This window comes from Lissotriton vulgaris, chromosome 2_2 (genome assembly GCF_964263255.1).
Source record: "Lissotriton vulgaris chromosome 2_2, aLisVul1.2, whole genome shotgun sequence".
Classification (NCBI taxonomy): domain Eukaryota; kingdom Metazoa; phylum Chordata; class Amphibia; order Caudata; family Salamandridae; genus Lissotriton; species Lissotriton vulgaris.
Window position 1 is genome coordinate 312,838,312 of NC_141688.1, and position 18,571 is coordinate 312,856,882.

At 52.3% G+C, this 18,571-nt stretch overlaps 1 protein-coding gene across 2 annotated transcripts in view; it reads right to left on the reverse strand.

Annotated features, from left to right (window-relative positions):
- Positions 1 to 18,571, reverse strand: part of LARGE2 (LARGE xylosyl- and glucuronyltransferase 2) — a 196,764-nt gene that overhangs the window by 11,959 nt on the left and 166,234 nt on the right. For both annotated transcript variants that reach the window (XR_015309191.1, XM_086959654.1), the window contains exon 11: positions 5,933 to 6,099. Coding sequence is in view for 1 of the 2 variants with exons in the window: in XM_086959654.1 (XP_086815780.1) it covers positions 5,933 to 6,099 (167 nt within the window). In the remaining variant the exon portion in view is untranslated. The remainder of the gene's footprint in view (positions 1 to 5,932; positions 6,100 to 18,571) is intronic.

Here is an 18,571-nt window from a genome sequence, read left to right on the forward strand (position 1 = left end):
TAGGTCACCGACCCTTGTCCAATTTGGCATTTGCTGGCCTTGATCGTGAGGCCAGCTCGCTGAAGGGCTTGCAGCACTGCTTGGAGGTGGTGGAGGTGCTCGGTCCAATGTTGGCTGTACACAGCGATGTCGTCCAGGTAGGCGGCGCTGAACTCTTCGAGCCCCGCCAGGACCTGATTGACGAGCCGTTGGAACGTCGCTGGGGCATTCTTCATGCCGAAGGGCATGACCGTAAAGTGATAGTGGCCATCGGGGGTGGAGAAGGCAGAGCGTTCTTGTGCTCGGGGTGTGAGGCCGATCTGCCAATAACCTGCCGTCAGGTCGAAGATGCTGAGGTAGCGGGCAGCGCCCATTCGGTCGACCAGTTCATCTGCCCGGGGGATGGGGTGTGCGTCCGTTCTGGTGACTTCATTCAGGCCCCGGTAGTCGACACAGAACCGGAGTTCTGGTGTGGTCCCGGGGGCGGCTGCTTTGGGGACCAGTACGACCGGGCTGGCCCATGGACTGTCTGAGGGCTCGATGACCCCGAGCGTGAGCATCTTAGCTACTTCCGCCTGGATGCAGGCCCGTACCCGATCAGGTACGCGGTAGGCCCGGTGGCGGATAGGAGGGCTGTCTCCGGTGTCCACATCGTGCACACACCAGGAAGTGACACCCGGGGTGAGGGAGAACAGACTGGCGAACCGTGATAGGAGGGCTTGGCACTCTTGCCGTTGTTCTCTGGTGAGGGTCTCCGAGAGTCGGACCCCATCCACGGAGCCGTCTTGCTCCTGGGTCCGCAAGAGGTCAGGGAGAGGCTCGGAGTCGTCTTCAACCCCATTGTCTGTGGCCATCAAGAGGCTGAGTTCTGTTCGTGCAAAGTGGGGTTTCAGTCTGTTGGTGTGGAGGACTCGGAGCGGATTCCGGGCGGACTCCATATCGATCAGATAGGTGGCAGGACCCTTGCGCTCGATTACCTTGAAGGGTCCCGTCCATTTGTCTTGGAGAGCGCACGGTTCTGTGGGGGACATTACCCAGACCTGTTGCCCCGGCTCGAATTCAATGGATGAGGCGTTCTGGTCATACCATTTCTTCATGTCCTCTTGACTGGCCTCTAGGTTGGCTTTTGCTAGGTCTCTGAACCGCCGGGACTGGTTGCGGAGGGTGAGGAGGTACCGGAAGACATCTGGAGGACTCTTGGCCGGAGGCATCTCCCAGCCTTCTTTGATCAGGCTGAGTGGCCCCCGTACTGGGTGCCCATAGAGCAGCTCGAAGGGGCTGAAGCCTAGGGACTTCTGTGGGACCTCCCGGTAGGCGAAGAGGAGGCACGGCAGCAGCACGTCCCACTGGCGACGGAGGGGCTCTTCCAATCCCCCGATCATCCCTTTTAGCGTGCGATTGAACCGCTCAACAAGTCCGTTTCCTTGGGGGTGATAGGGGGTCGTGAAGCGGTAGGTGACCCCACACTGTTGCCAGAGGGACTTCATATATTTAGAAATAAAGTTCGTGCCTCTGTCACTGACGACTTCCCGGGGGAACCCCACACGGGAGAAGATCCCCATCAGGGCCCGGCCGACCACTGGGGCTGTCACGGTCCGGAGAGGAATAGCCTCAGGGTAGCGGGTGGCGTGGTCCACTAGTACCAGGATGAAGCGATGGCCTTGTCTTGTACGCGGGTCCAGGGGTCCCACAATGTCTATCCCGACCCTCTCAAATGGGGTTGTGACTACTGGAAAGGGTTGCAGGGGAGCCTTTAATTTGCGGCCGCTCTTCCCACTGGCTTGGCACGTGGGGCAAGATCGGCAATGCTGGTGCACATCGTTTCTCATTTTGGGCCAGAAGAAGTGGGTCACTAGGCGGCTGTAGGTTTTATCCTGTCCCAGGTGCCCTGCCAGGGGGGCATCGTGGGCCAGGTTTAGCAGGAAGTCTCTAAAGCGGAGGGGCACCACTAGTACTCGGTTGGCCCCCAGCTCGGCGATTCGTTGCTCGCTGTACAATAGATCATTGTCCCAGTAGACCCAATGAGTTCCGGAGGTATCCCCGGCGCTTTGGGCGAGCGCTTGTTGTCGGAGTCCCTCAAGGGAGGGACAGGTCTTCTGTTCCTGACGAAATTGTTCTTGTGTGGGTCCCCCTTCTTGAGCCCACTGATCAAGATTAGCGAGGTCGGAAGGTTGAGCAAGTTCGAGGGGGATGCCATGGTCGGGGGTCTCGGCGGGGGCGACCGGAGGCGGTGGCGCCGGCCATTCGGGTTCTTCCGGGTGATGGTTGGCACGGGCGGCCATGGACCGGGTGGTGACGCACGCCCAGTCTGGGACGCCCAACATCCCCAAGTGTTCTTTTCGCTCCACGGCTGCCCACGGGGAGCTTTCCAGGTCATTTCCGAGGAGGCATTCCACGGGGGCGTCGTCTCGGACCGTTACCTTCAACATGCCGGAGACCCCTCCCCACTCAAAGGGGACGCAGGCCATCCGACACAGACTTTCCGAGTTGTCGGCTGATCGCACAGGGCAGAGAACGTTCGGTAGATATTGTTCTGGGGTCACCAGATGACAGCGGACGGCTGTCACACTGGCCCCGGTGTCTCGAAGGGCTTCGGCCCGTTGTCCATTGATGCTCACCCATTGGCTGTACTTCTGGGTGTTAGCGGGTAGGGGGACCCGCGGGACCATGTCTCTTCCCCCTAAGCACGCGAGAGTCATGGCGGCTGGCTCCCACTCTTGATACTCTTGCTCGCCTGTTTCTTGTTCCTCGGAGATCTGTTCTTCCCCTAGTGCCGCGGCGGCCACCTGGCGGGGTCTTGGACTCTGATACTGCGGGCAGCTTGGGTCGTTTGCATAGTGGCCGACTCGTTGGCATCGGTGACATGTAACATTGGCTCTGTATCCCGGTCGCGCCGGGGCGCTGCCCCGGTTGGCCGGGGGGGTGGTGCTGGTAGCGGGGGCGGCCGGAGTATTGTCTCTTCCTCGTCCTTGGCCCCCTCCTCCTCCTCTGGGTCGGTAGTGACCATTGTTGTTCCTGTTCTGCTCGTAGGACCCATTCCGGCCCACTCTGGTGATCTCCCACCGGTCAGCTTCGGCTGCGAGCTGCCGGGGATCGGTTAACTTGCTGTCGAGGAGGTGTTGGCGTAGTTCAATGAAGCAATTGTTGGACAGATGCTCCCATACCATCAGATTGAACAGCTGCTCGTAGGTCGTGACGTTGTTCCCTCTGATCCAGCCTTCGAAGGCTCGGCTAAAGTACGTTACATAGTCCACCCAAGTTGTACCTGGAATGCGTGTGCAGTCTCGGAACCTCTGACGGTACATCTCGGGCGTGAGGCCATAGCGGGTGAGGAGGGCCGCTTTCATATGGTCGTAGGAGGTCATCTGGTGGTCTGGGAGCTGTAACAGAGTATCGCGGCCCTCATTGAGGAATTTGCCCCATAGGCCGGCTCCCCAGTCGGCTCTATCGATCCGGTGCGCAGTCATCGCGATTTCATAGGCCTTAAACCATTGCTGGATGTCGTCTTCTCGAAAATATTCTCGGACCACATCCTTGGGGATGTGCACTTTTTTCTCCGCGGTCCCTGGGGTGGACGGTCTGTCGGGCACCCCTAACTCTTTATTTTGTTTGCGCAGGTTGATCTCGGCTAGGTTCCGTTCGTGCTCGTACGTTAGTCTTTTTTCCTCGAGCTCCCTTTGCCTCTGTTTCTCCTCTCTTTCTTCTCGGAGGCGAAGGTGCTCTAAGTTTATTTTTTGCTCGGCCAATTTGAGTTCTATGTCCATCTTGAGTCGGGCCATTTCGAGTTCGTGTAGTCGGGCTTTTTCTCTTTCTTGGATCTCGTCTTGCGAGAGACTGGTTCTTTGCCCCTCAGGGGCCGTGTTGGTATTTTTCGCGGTGCTTTGCTCAGGGGCTTCGACATCCCCGGTCTCTGCCCAAGATTCTAGGGCATGCTTAAAATCGTCCTTGGTACTTAGTCCGGTGGTAGCGATACCTAGTTCGATGCAGAACTGCTTTAGTTCACGATGGCTGTATTCCTCTAGTTTTTCCATTTGGAACTTCTCAGTTGATCCGCTCTCTTTAGTCGACATTTGTTGTTCGTTGTGGGGTGAGCTACTCTCTGTACGTTATGCGGTGATTCGGATCGCGCCGCTGGCCACCAATGTTAGACGGACCGGGAGGGTCGGCCGAGATTACGGGGAGAGGTCTCCAGGGAGAGCCGTCTCCAACGACTGTACAGGTAAGTAACTTCCCCCCCACAGACGGACACCACACAAGATTGAAGGTTAACGAGACTTTATATGCAATTCTTAGGTTACGTCGTTATGATACAAGGAGGTCTGGACTCAGGGGTCCCCTCGGTTCTGATCTCTGGTTGAGGAGAAAGGGTAGCGGGACAGTCTTAGTTACCAATGAGTTAAATAGCTCTCAATCCTCGAGCTCGGCGTGGTTGCTGATCGGGCCGTGGAGGAGCCAAGCAGGTCCCGAGATGGATGAAGGATGGTCGACGGGCCGTGGAGAAGCCAAGCAGGTCCCGATGAAGATGATGGTTACAACGGTCCGCGGCCTCGCCAGCAGATCCGGACGACGGTGAAGAATGAAGGTTACGACGGCTGTGGCAGCGCCAACAGGCAGGACGATGGTGCACAGGACAGAGCTACGGCAGCGCCAGTAGTCCGTCCAGGATGAGTTCCTCTTACGTCTCTCGACTCCAAGATACAACTGACTTCCTGCTCTGGAGCTGCCCCAGTTATAGGGCTGGCGTGCTTTGATGTCCGGACCCTCGCACTTGGAGGTCGGGAGGTCCGGGATGAGGGAGTCCAGACACCCAGCAGGGGGGTGGAGCCAGCGCCCGGGGAGGCGATGGGCGAGCGGCACTGGGCGGGGGGAGAGCCATCGGCACCTCTTTCTCCCATTGACTTGCCAAGTAGCCCGCTCACCTCCTGGGTGGAGGGTGGTGCCGGATTGTCTGAGGCTGGGCTAGGCCCAGGGTTGAGGTCGATCGGGGGCCAGGCGGCCTCGTGGCGAGGTGTCCAAGATGGCGGCCCGGGCTGGGTGCATGGGCCGGCAGTGGATCGGACCCACGAGGTTATCATGTTCGAGGGCAGGGGTCCCTGAGGGGACGCAGGGCGTGCAATGGTGGTGTGTGGTGCTTGCGTGACTGGGCTCGGGCCTGGTCGAGCCGGGGGAGAGCGGCCCGTCATGTGGCCTGTCCAACAAGGAGGGAATCAGAGAGAAGGAAGGACGGATTGTGCGTGAAGGGAGCGCATTGCATGAGTAAGGGAGGCGGAGAGGACTGCAACAGTCTGTGGAATAAGATAACTAATGCATGGGCAACCGTGCAGGGTAGGACAGTCTGTGGCACAAGAGAGGTAATGTACGGGGAACAGAGGAGGCGGCAAACAGGAGCCACGTCTGCCACAAGAGTGCTCCATGCCTGGGAAGGGAGGACGATGCCATCAGAGAGTTGCAGGGCATGGACGAGACCATGCTTTCAACGTACATTTCGTTCTATATCTTCATTTGGTCCAAATCTGAAGGGCTGCTTGTCCGAGCCCTGAGATCCACCCACAGCTCTGTCAATGCCCAATCCCACAATACCCGCTTAATGATCAACTACTGACAAACGACGGTGCCAATGCACTTCCATTGTGAGCTGCTGCAACTTCTGATACACTAGAACTAATGCATAAAACATGCTGGGCTTTGCCAATACACCTCAAGCCAAACCCGAAGCACACATACTTCCTTCTGAGCACTCAAGAGCATTGCACCTACAATCATTTTCTGAGAATCAGCCAACTGATGAAAACTGACCTGCCCAAGATCACACTGTTGGCATGGAGCTGGGTTTGCCTAAAAAGGGCACCTCACTTCTTTACTACAGCAGAGGAATTACTTCTTCCGGCCTGACAAGAAATGACATGCTTATACTCAGTGCATTCAAAGAGCAGGATACAGAGGCATCAGAGACCTGTCCATAGAGAGCTGCGCCACAAGGGTCACGTCTGCTCCGTCAGTGGTAGGGATGTAGGGGTCACACTGCAGGAACCATAGGTGGATACGATGCGCCGCAATGCGCTCCCGGCGGAAGTCATAGCACTCATCATCCTCATCCAGCGCCTCCAGGGCTCGCTGCAGCTGCAACAGTAAAATAACAATAATCAAAGAAAGGGGGAGAGATTCAGAGAATACAAGAGGACAAGGACACAAGGAATCCAGAGGTACACAGGAGACACACACAGGGATTGGGATCAGAGGTGCACAAGAGTAGGGAGACAGAGGTGCACAGGAGGAAGGGGACAGAGGTGCACAAGAGTAGGGAGACAGAGGTGCACAAGAGGAAGGGGACAGAGGTGCACAGGAGGGAGGGGGCAGAGGTGCACAGGAGGGAGGGGACAGAGGTGCACAGGAGGGAGGGGACAGAGGTGCACAGGAGGGAGGGGACAGAGGTGCACAGGAGGGAGAGGACAGAGGTGCACAGGAGGGAGAGGACAGAGGTGCACAGGAGGGAGGGGACAGAGGTGCACAGGAGGAAGGTGCACAGGAGGAAGGGGCACAGGTGGGAGGGGACAGAGGTGCACAAGAGGAGGGGGACAGAGGTGCACAAGAGGAGGGGGACAGGTGCACAAGAGGAGGGGGACAGAGGTGCACAGGAGAGAGGGGACATAGGTGCACAGGAGGGAGGGGACAGAGGTGCAGAGGAGGAAGGGGCACAGGTGCACAGGAGGAAGGGGACAGAGGTGCACAGGAGGGAGGGGACAGAGGTGCACAGGAGGGAAGGGGCAGAGGTGCACAGGAGGGAAGGGGCAGAGGTGCACAGGAGGGAAGGGGCAGAGGTGCACAGGAGGGAAGGGGCAGAGGTGCACAGGAGGGAAGGGGCAGAGGTGCACAAGAGGAGGGGGACAGAGGTGCACAAGAGGAGGGGGACAGAGGTGCACAAGAGGAGAGGGACAGAGGTGCACAGGAGGAGGGGGACAGAGGGACACAGGACGAGGGGGACAGAGGGACACAGGAGGAGGGGGACAGGTGCATAAGAGGAGGAAGACAGGTGCACAGGAAGACGGGGACAGGTGCACAAGAGGAGGGGGGAAGGTGCGCAGGAGAAGGGGGGACAGGTGCACGGGAGGAGAGGGAAAGAGGTGCACAGGAGGAGGGGAAATAAGATGCACAGGAGGAGAGGGACAGAGTTGCACAGGTGGAGGGGGACAGAGGTGCACAGAAGAGGGACAGAGGAACACTGGAGGAGGGGGACAGAGGTGCACAGGAGGAGGGAGACAGCGGTACACAGGAGGAGGAGGGGGACAGAGGTGCACAGGAGAGGGACAGAATTACACCGGAGGAGGGGGACAGAGGTGCACAGGAGGAGCGGCAGAGGTGCAAATGAGGGGGCAGAGGTGCAAATGAAGGGGCAGAGGTGCAAATGAGGGGGCAGAGGTGCAAATGAGGGGGCAGAGGTGCAAATGAGGGGGCAGAGGTGCAAATGAGGGGGCAGAGGTGCTCGAGGAGGGGCAGAGGTTTCCAGGCTTTAAGTCGGGGTGCCCATGTTACAAAGGGGCACTTTCCTACAGTAGGATTTAGACCTTTGGTCTTCAGACTCCAAGCCTCAACACCAAACTTCTTACAAGCTTTGGTCAAATGACAAGGCTGTCCCTAATATTTACAGAAAGAACATTATTAATCTGTGCTTCAAACTACCTGCAGTGATGAAGACGCAGAAAGTTATGTCCCGGAGAAAGGAGATCTCGTATCCTTAGTACTTGTGGGTCAAATAAGTGAGACATCAGCATGATGATGAGCTGGAATCGCGATTTGGTAAATGTGAATGCACCATTCGACTGAAGATGATGCAAGCACGCCAAAAAAGGGCCAATTTCATGGCCTACAAATGTTATGGGAGTGATTTGCTTGCAATTGCAGTTTTCAGGGGGAGGAGGGGGAGCACCTTGTAAGCCCCTTCAGTGCCCCCTTTACCAAGGCCTCTTTTACATGTGGGCCTATACCTTGGTGTATGCTCTGGTGCACGATGCTGCTACCACAACACATGGTGCAGGGCTTAGCACTAAAAAGTGTGTCCTTGTGGTTTGATGCAATAGCGGCTGACCTTTTTTTGAACTCAAGTGCTTCACCCACTAGCTTCTAATATTTCATGCCTAATAAAGTGTGTATTTACTGGTGGTGCCTGAACACCAAGTGGATTCCCAACATTCCTTTGCAGGAGTGTCTCCGGAGAAGCAAGCTGATAGTAATCAGTTGCTACTTGGGCTAAAAATTCCACGGACTCGATAATTCTTGCTCCGGTGCCTTCTCGACTCACGGGTTCACACTCTGCGACTATAAGCTCAAATACATTTACATTTACATGTTTCAGCTGTGATACCAGTGCCTTTAGGTTTATCTTACCTTTGTTTCCATGCATGTGTTCCTTCCTATGCTGCAGGCACCTTATCAACTCTTACTTTCCTGGTCAGGATCATACGTGGCCTTGGGGGATCATATGTGGCCAAGCGGGGATTATACGTGACCAGGCAGGGATTATACGTGACCAGGCAGGGATCATACGTGACCAGGCAGGGATCATACGTGACCAGGCAGGGATCATACGTGACCAGGCAGGGATCATACGTGACCAGGCAGGGATCATACGTGACCAGGCAGGGATCATACGTGACCAGGCAGGGATCATACGTGGCGGGGGGGGGCAAAGCTCCCCAATCGAAGCACAAGTGATCCTTTTGAACAGGTATTTCTCCCCAAGAGATAGACCCACTTGCTTGGTCTCTCTGGTGGGGCTCCACTCTATGCCTTTGGGTTTTAGGGATCAAAACCATCAATCTGTATGTTGCTGAGGAACTTGTGTCATAAATGTCATCTTGTAGGGCAGGTGCAAAGTTCCTATTGTAAGGATGACACTTTGGTAGTTATGGAAGAGGTTTCGGAAGCAATCTTTCAAGTCTTCAACACTACTTCTAACAAAGGTAAATACTGCTTAGAGGGGGATGGTGAGTTCGGAGTCTCATGGGCTTAGTTACATATACTTACCATGGACTTTTCATAACTTATTCTTCTCTTATGATAACTTTATTTCGGTCGAAAAACCATAAAATTACAGATAAAATACATACAAGGCACAGTTCTTTTTAAAACAATAAATAGCGAACCAATCAATATTCGAGATATAAATAGATTAAACTCAGCAGTTATCAAAAGATCATGAAATATAAAAGTCATAGTTGATCACAGGGATTATACAAAGCTTTTCCTTCTGCGCCACATACCAAGTAGAAAACGAGATACAGCAAATACTATTAGAATACATTAGAACCCTGCAGGCCTGTGTACAATGTCTAAACCCCAGGTTCCTACATAATGGGATCAGCCAGCTTTTCTTTATTGTTACATACACTGGACAGAAAAACATGACGTAAGGGACATCTTCTCGTTTATAATTACATGCCGGGCAGGCTCCATTCTCCGATTTTGGCCATTTAGAAGTAAATACCCTGACTGGTAGGCTGCCATGCCTTAGTTGGGTGTATAACTTCCTCACAAGAGGTGGTTAGATTGCATCTAGGAATTCCTCTAGTCGTGGTTCCGATTTTACTAAGAGGAACTCTGCGGACAGCCTACCCAGGGTAACTGAGCTCTGTAGGGCTAAATGATTTTGCCGCTTCAGGAGATTTTGGAGTTCCGATCTGGATATCCACAGGCAGCTCAACTCAGGAGTCTCCCATAGCTCAGGCAAACCTATCCGGGCACTAAGAACCTTCATGTGAAGCAACCACAGGATATTTTTGCTTTTTAAAAACACCCCAAACCACTCTATAGGGGGCCAGCTCAGGGACCGACCAGAGCCTCCTCCAATAGAGCAAAGGCCGTGCAGCTACCAACTCTTCTATTGACTCCAGGCACAAATCAAATCGTAGAGGGATGAGTGGTGTGCTTTGTGGTAAACCTACCAAATTCCTCATAAAACACTGTTCCACCCTCAGAAGATTAGATGTGTTCTTATGGCCCCAAAGTTTAGCACCATACGTTGAGGCTGTTCTCGCCTGGAGTTGATATATTTCGAGCACCGGAGCTGCCGGTTTAAAGTCTGATGTTCTGTGGAGCTTGCTAATACCCCCTGCTACTTGTGTTAGCTTGAGAGCTGACTTAGAAATTTGGAAGCCCCAGTCAAAATCTTCCGTCAAAGTAATACCAAGATAGACAAAAGTTTTGACACGTTCCAGGGGTTTACTATTGAGGACGGGATTTGGGCGGGTCTGCCTCGGGGGATTGAATATCATGAACTTGGTCTTATCCAAGTTGACCTCCAATCCACGCGAAGCACAGAACGTTGCAAAACCGTCCAGAGTGCGCTGGATGCCCGATGATGTTTTGGATAACAGCAAAGTGTCATCCGCAAACATCAGAGCGGACACCCGCCCGGTATCCAGCCTGGGAGAGTCATTGTCTGTTACACCAATTAAATGGTCCACGAGACCATTGGTGTAAAGACAGAATAGCGACGGAGCCAGGACGCACCCCTGTTGTACACCCTTTGAAACAGGAAAGGGTGCAGAGGGATCTCCATACCTCCCACACCTGACTTGGGCATAATTGCCAGTGTGTAATCTAATTAAGATGTTCAATAAATAAGGTGGGAGACCCAAGTCTGCTAGAACTTTTCACAACTTTTCCCTAGGCACGAGGTCGAAAGCGGCCCGCAGGTCAACAAAGACAAGGTTGAGGCTGCCACCCTCCACTCTTGCCTTTTTCCAAAATAAAGCCTGCAGCCGAAAAATATGGTCTAAGGTTGAAATACCTGACCTAAACACTGCCTGGAGTGTACTCAATATTTCGTTTTCCTCCATCCACCCTTGGATCCTATCCGAGATGATCCTGCGCCCATTAGTGTTTGTGTTGTATCTATAAGACTAATGGGCCTTTTGTATCTATAAGACTAATGGGCCTTTAGATGGGGTTAGCGGGCAACCTTTCTTGTAAATGGGGACGATCTCGGCTCCTAGCCAGATGCCTGGTAGATCAGTCCCCTTAAGGATTGCATTAAATAGGACGACCAAATATGGTGCCCATATTTTGGGTTGAGAACGAAATAAATCCCCAGGCAGTTCATCAAGGCCAGGGGCTTTGTTAGAAAGTAGCCTCGCTAATGCAAACTCAACCTCCTTCAGAGTGATAATCTCGGGCAAGCAAGATGACACCCCTCCTCATCATCCCAGAAGCCTTGCCACCGATCGTCGCCCGGAGCCCCCGCCAATCGATACTCATGGCGGGGGCCCGGGGCGGCAAACGAAGGAGGCTCCCTAGCTTCGCCCAGGGCCTGGTCCGTCACCCCCACCAAACTATACTCCTGACAGGGTTTGAGACCCGAGAGGGGCACGGACTTTAAATCCAAGTCGGCATATAGCGCTCCAAAGTGTGCTTCCCACACTGAGGGTGCTATATTCGGTGATAGAGCCGAACTTCCCCCCACTCACGCCTGAGGCAACAAGAGCCCAAAATGATTGGAGTCCTTACATGAGAGTGCTGATCTAAGCTCCTCCCACCTAGTCTCCTCCCAATCCCTCTTTCCCCTAATGAGTGCCTTTTTGTAAAGCAATCATTAAATCCTAATTTCTGCTCTGTCATTAGTCTTGATTGCAGCGAGCAGGTCTTTTTTTGCTTTCTTGCAGGAGGCGCCATATCAGGGATTTTTCTTGACCCGCTGGGGCTTGTTCCCACTCACAGGGCAAAACACATCCACTAGCGCTACAGCCAACTGCTCGTGGATTTCCACAGCTCTGCCCTGGGGACCCAGATCCTCCATCTCAGAAATCAGAGGTATAACTATCTGAAAAATTTCAGCAAGTTTGGTGGGGGGGGTCCTGGAAATAAGGCCATTTAACAATGCGCCTATTGTTGGATATCATAAGAGGCAGGGGTTCAGAATTAAGTTCGGGTCTAGGATTTGTCAGCCCAAAACTCCCTGGCTTGAGTGGCTCATGACGGTATCGTTACCCTCTCCTCAAACCTCTGTGTACCTGTGCATTTACATTCGTGATTTGCTCTCTGCATTAGCACTTGTGATTTGTGATTGGCGATTTGTTAACCTGCATTAGCGCTTGTAACTGTGAATCTGTCTCAGCGCTAGTGATTTACTGCTCAGTCCGCTCTGTGTGTGGCACGTTTCAGGCATTCTGCAGCGCAACATAATTCAGGCCATTTAATTAGCGCAACGGAAACGGAGCTGCGCTCTACCTGGTTACTTCAATCTTTACCTGCATATTTAAAGCGCCTGTGACATTTTTCTGTGCCCCAGCCTCACTCGACTTGTCTCTACCTCCATTTTGTTTGTTGTTGTTGCTCAGAGCCCTTCCTCCTCGCACCGCTCCCGCCTCCCTGCTGCCCCTCCCACGCCCCTCCCCCCCTCAAAGTGTATTAATGACAGATGGTCCCACGCGCAGCGTCCACGCGCTACGTACACGCCGAAGGTGCGCCAAAGGTAAGCCCGTCTACGCCTGGACCGCGCCCAGCACCAGACCCCATGCCCCTCGCTCTGCCCAGCCCTCCCGCATTACCTACGATGCCGCCACGCTCCTAGCCCTTAACCCCGGTCGCGCCCCCAACTGCGTCCTAGCCGCTCCTGGACACACCCATGGACCTTTCTCTTGCTACTCCTGCAAATTCAGCGGCACCGACAACATTTCTGCTACGACCACACCACAGATTCCCGACCCCAACCACCTACAATGCATCCTTCTCAACACCCGATCGGTCCACAGACACGCCATTGACCTCTGGAATCTACTAGACACCATCTCTCCAGACGTCGCCTTCCTAACAGAAACATGGATGAACGCCTCCTCCGCCCCATACATCACCATTGCCATCCCTGAAGATTATAAGATCACACGCAAGGACCGTACCGGCCACACAGGAGGAGGAATCGCCATCGTCCATAAAAAATCTATCCACATCTCAACCAGCTCTGACGTCAACCTCGCCAACTCTGAACACCTTCACTTCCAGATCCACATCGACCCCAAGACCACACTCAGAGGCACCCTCCTCTACAGACCACCTGGACCCCGCGCAAAATTCAGTGAAGACATCACGGACTTCATCACTCCACACGCGCTCCCCTCCAAAGATTACATCCTTCTGGGAGACCTCAACTTTCACCTTGAAAAGAACAACGACCGCAACACCACCACCCTCTTGGACAACCTCGCCAACCTCGGACTTAAACAACTGGTCACTTCCCCCACCCACATCGCAGGTCACACACTCGACCCCATCTTCACCTCCAGCAATCATGTCTCCTTCAGCCACACTACGGATCTCCTCTGGACTGACCACAGCTGCGTTCACTTCACCTACAACAAGCCGAAACCCATCAAACACCTCCAACCAACTCTGCAAAGAAACTGGAACAAAATCACCATCGATCAGATCTCCTCATCGCTCCTTCTAAACACCCCAGCCCACTCTTCTAACCCAGACCAAGCCGCCACCAACTTCACCCTATGGTTATCCAACACCGCCGACATCCTAGCACCACTGAAAAAACGTCAAAGCAAACCTGGCAGCAAGAAGGCCTCATGGTTCAACAATGATCTTAAGAAATCCAAGAAACTCTGCCGCTCCCTTGAAAAGGCCTGGAAAAAAGACCCAACCACTAGTACCAAGGACGCCTTCAAAAACGCCACCCGCACACACCACCAACTAATCCGGAAGGCCAAGAAAACAGCATTCAAGGATCGACTAGACAACAACGCCCACAACAGCAAGGAACTTTTCAACATCGTCAAGGAATTTACCAATCCCTCGGCCAACTCCAACGACATCACCCCCTCTCAAGCCCTCTGCGACTCCCTGGCTTTATTCTTCCACAACAAAATTGCAGACATCCACAACAGCTTCGACAACCAACCCACCCAACCATATGCTGAACTTTCTTCCCCCTTAAACACCCTTAGCGACTGGAACCCAATCTCCACTGAAGACACCATCCGCCTGATGAACTCCATCCACTCAGGATCCCCCACAGACCCATGTCCTCACCACATCTTCAACAAAGCAGACTCCGTCATAGCACCGCACCTCCGAGACGTCATCAACTGCTCCTTCAACTCCGCCACCTTCCCGGAAAGCTGGAAACACGCTGAACTCACTGCCCTTCTTAAAAAACCCACAGCGGACCCCACCGAACTCAAAAACTTACTGCCCCATATCGCTCCTTCCTTTCCCGGCCAAAGTCATCGAGAAAGCTGTCAACAACCAGCTCGCCGCCTTCCTCGAAGCCAACAAATCCCTCGACTCCTCACAATCTGGCTTCCGAGCAAAACACAGCACTGAGACCGCCCTCATCGCAGCAACAGACGACATTCGAACTCTACTGGACAATGGAGACACAGTCGCCCTCATCCTCCTCGACCTCTCTGCAGCCTTCGACACAGTCTGCCACAGCACCCTCTTACAACGCCTCAGAAACATCGGAATACAAGGAAAAGCTCTTGAATGGATCACCTCGTTCCTCACCGGAAGAACCCAGAGAGTCCGCCTTCCACCATTCAAGTCCGAGGCTACTGAAGTCATCTGCGGCGTACCACAAGGATCCTCACTCAGTCCCACCCTCTTCAACGTATACATGAGCCCCCTCGCGGCCATCGCTCGCCAACACAACCTCAACATCATCTCTTACGCGGATGACACTCAACTGATCCTTTCTCTCACCAATGACCCCAGCACCGCCAAAACTAACCTACATGAAGGAATGAAAGAAGTTGCCGAATGGATGAAACACAGCCGTCTGAAACTGAACTCAGATAAAACAGAAGTCCTCATCTTAGGTACATCCCCCTCGGCAGCCCTTGGAAAAGCACCCATCCCGACAGACCACGCACGGAACCTAGGCGTTATCCTGGATTCTTCACTTTCAATGAACAGACAAGTCAGCGCCGTATCCTCATCCTGCTTCAACATTCTTCGCATGCTCAAAAAAACATTTCGCTGGATCCCCACCGAAACCAGAAAAACAGTCACCCATGCACTGGTCACGAGCAGACTGGACTACGGAAACACCCTCTACGCAGGTACTACCGCTAAACTCCAGAAGAAACTCCAACGAATCCAAAACGCCTCAGCCAGGATCATATTAGACATCCCGCGTAACGAACACATCTCTGGTCACCTAAAAGACCTCCACTGGCTACCCGTCAATAAGAGAATCACTTTCCGACTGCTAACCCACGCACACAAATCACTCTACAACATCGGACCAGAATGCCTCAACTCACGACTGTCCTTCTACACCCCCTCCCGCCAACTACGTTCTTCCAGCCAAGCCCTCGCCACCGTACCTCGCATCAACAAGACCACCATGGGAGGCAGATCCTTCTCATACCTGGCAGCTAAAACATGGAACTCACTCCCCACTTACCTTCGCCTTACCCAGAACCACCTAGCATTCAGAAAGCAACTTAAAACATGGATATTTGACAAGTAATCCTTCTCCCCTCCCTTAGCGCCTTGAGACCCTCTGGGTATGTAGTGCGCTATATAAATTCTGTGACTTGACTTGACTTGACTGTCTTGTCTTGGGAGAACCCTGAATTCCAGCAGTCTGTCCCAGTATTTAACCTCCATCATTATATAATCAATGGTTGAAGTTTGCTCTAGTCTGTTAAACGTAGCTGACCCCGGTCTGTCAGGTTCCAGCCTCCCATTACACGACCGCAGAGACGTTGCAAGGGAGAGTGATTTAATTTGGCGGACCAACGGGGTCCATGCCCTGACGGGGGGATCTGTGGATAAAGAACATGCCAAAACAGGTCCTCCTCATCCTGTTCATCCAACTCTATACTAAAAAGGGGCTCAAACTGACAATTGAAGTCACCTCCAAGCACTATTGCGATCGAAGGATCAAGTGCCTGGATAAAGTGTTTTATTACATCAATTGTGTAGGTTCTTGCACATATATAACTGGTCTTGAGTAAATATTTAATATGGCCACCTGGGGCATATTTTGAGGGGTTAAAAGTACACACTGGACATCTAGGGAATTAGTTGGTATTTGGACAGCCTGAACTCCCAAGTGCCTGCCCACCCATATTGATAAGCCTCCCGATGGTCTCCCCCTGCCCCTGGTTGTTGCCAGAATGTCAAAGGTTGCATAACCAGGACTTACACTCTCCTCCAATGCCCAAGTTTCCTGCATCAAGCAGATGTCGTGCATTGCCATAAAGGAGCTCCACTCAGGCAAGAGCAATTTATGTTTCATCCCGGCCACATTCCAGGACAAAATTTTTATACATCCATCGGCTACCCCAACATTTGCTGACAGTTTCCCCTTACCTCTCTCAGACCCGCTAGCACCAATGGAAACCATAGACTGTATTCTCCCTTCCCTAGTCTCACCGCTAGCTGATGCGACATCAAGGGTGCATACTCCCAGCTGATGTACCCTCTCTCCCAATTCCATCCTACACTCAGTGATCGAGTGTTGTGCTGTTATTACATTGTCGGGCAGAGTGGTAGCAGCCTTATCCTCCAGTGCCCTTGCTAGGGTACATAGAATACTGGCAGTTTGTAATGTGGAATCCTGCCTCCCAGGGCGTCAATCCGCCTGTTCCAACAAACTAAATCTATTTCTTTGGAGCGATAGCGAGGGTAAAGGGATATACGACTCAGAGCCCTCCCAAGTTGTTCTCCCCTGTTGGAATCTATGTGGTGGATACTTCCGGCCCCCTTCACACTGGACACCCCTACTCTGGCCAATCCTCATCTGGGGAGTGGGATAGAAGTATGACAAGTGAAGGGGAAGAATTTGGGTGTTTGACCAGGTTGGAAACCCACTGCAGATGTGTTCTACAGCACATCTGTGCCTAAAGTTAATTACAACACAGTTTCCTGCAAGAGTTATTTATACATTGCAGGGGCCGGTAATGGGGCTTGCTCTCTGATGGGAAAGTTTCTTGGCAGGAAAAGGCATTGTTCTGTTTTAATATTTTTTTTTTGTATGGAACTGCTTCTCTCCCCCTAGTCTGTGACCTGTAGAAGTGCCCCCTTGTGGCATCGGGGTTCAGGATCAATTTGGGGTTCTTCCTCTGAGCCGCCGGTGTGATTTGCACTATACAGCGTTGAGGGTCAGAATGACAAAAGTCTTTGTTTTTTAGTGGATGGAGCCGAACACCACCCTTACTCTGATCCTGTGGAAGCCAAAATCTGACCATGTATTTAAGTTGCAAGACTTGACTGACTTCCTTCAGTGTGCTGGCTAGAATAGGACCAGGCTTCGAAAGACCGTCTGTGCTTCAGATGCTTGCTGAGGGTGGCCTCAACACAGGTTTGGGGTAGCTTTTTCTGAAATGTCCAATCCCCATTTAAGAGACTACTGCACCATGGGTTCTTTGACTTTGGAGACCTCCTCTATTATGAGTTGAGTGTCCGTTCAATGTAGCTTAGTTAAAAGCCTCAAGGCTGAATCAACGAACAGGTGCAATAGCACAACTTGCCCTCTATTACCTCCACGGTGTTATTGATTATTCAACTTCAACCTCTTAAAAGTTGCTTTCGAAGAATATTTAAGAGCCCAAGTGAACAACAGCTTCAAACCCTATGCTTATCAAACGACCAGAAATGATTTCTGCATTTGGGTCACAACTTTAAAATGAACATCTGTCATCGTCTAAGCTCCAAAAATACTTTCGAACATCAACTTGGGGGAAAAATGTCTTATGTCCTCTTCAAACTACTGACTGATAAACTGCTGCTGCTGCAATAAAAGTCAACTCTATTCCCCTTAGCAATAATGTTTTCAGCAGCACTGACTCTGGTGGAACATCAGGGCACAAAGTACAATCTGAAGATGGTGCAGTGTGTCGCAGAGGGCGAAAATGACACCTCAGTGGAGAATCATTCCATACAAGCCCAGAGTTGGTGCTCTAAAGATATACTTTTTTTAACCGAACCATTACATGGCTGATCAATGTACCGTGCATGGGGATCCATGATAAAGGCGTGCAGCACGAGTGCAGACCTTGTGCATGACGTGTAAGTACTCACATGTTTCTGCTATAAAATCTCTACATATAAAAGTTTCTGGATTAAACGAATAAGTCACAGCTTTATCAGAGCCTTAGAGCTGAAGCTTAGTGCAGAACCGAATGGAAGGGAAATGTGATGGCAGATCCCGGATATGAAATGTATGTACAAGAAGTCGAGAAGGTAAGTTTGAGGGGGGACCAAGAGATTAACCAGGCACAGAAAGTTAGGATTCTCCACTGGTGATGCCTTATTTTAGCTGCTCCATGAACACTGAAGCTGGAGTACTGCATGTGTGTACAGGTGAAATGATCACCAGCAGAACCAGAAGAATTTGCATCAACCAGAACCTATGAAAGTTCAATATAGCTCAAACTACTTTGGTGATTATTATCTAAAAGTAGTAGCTGGGGAGCACGTCCACATCAATCCTCCAACTGCATGGCAAAACGTTACATTCACTTTTTTTCCAGGGGTTGGAAATAAGTAGTACAGCTTTAACTTAATGTTCAACTCCCCAGGATGTGTGGGTTTCATACAATGATACCAACATCCCTCCTCCACCAAAGACGTTCTTCCCCCA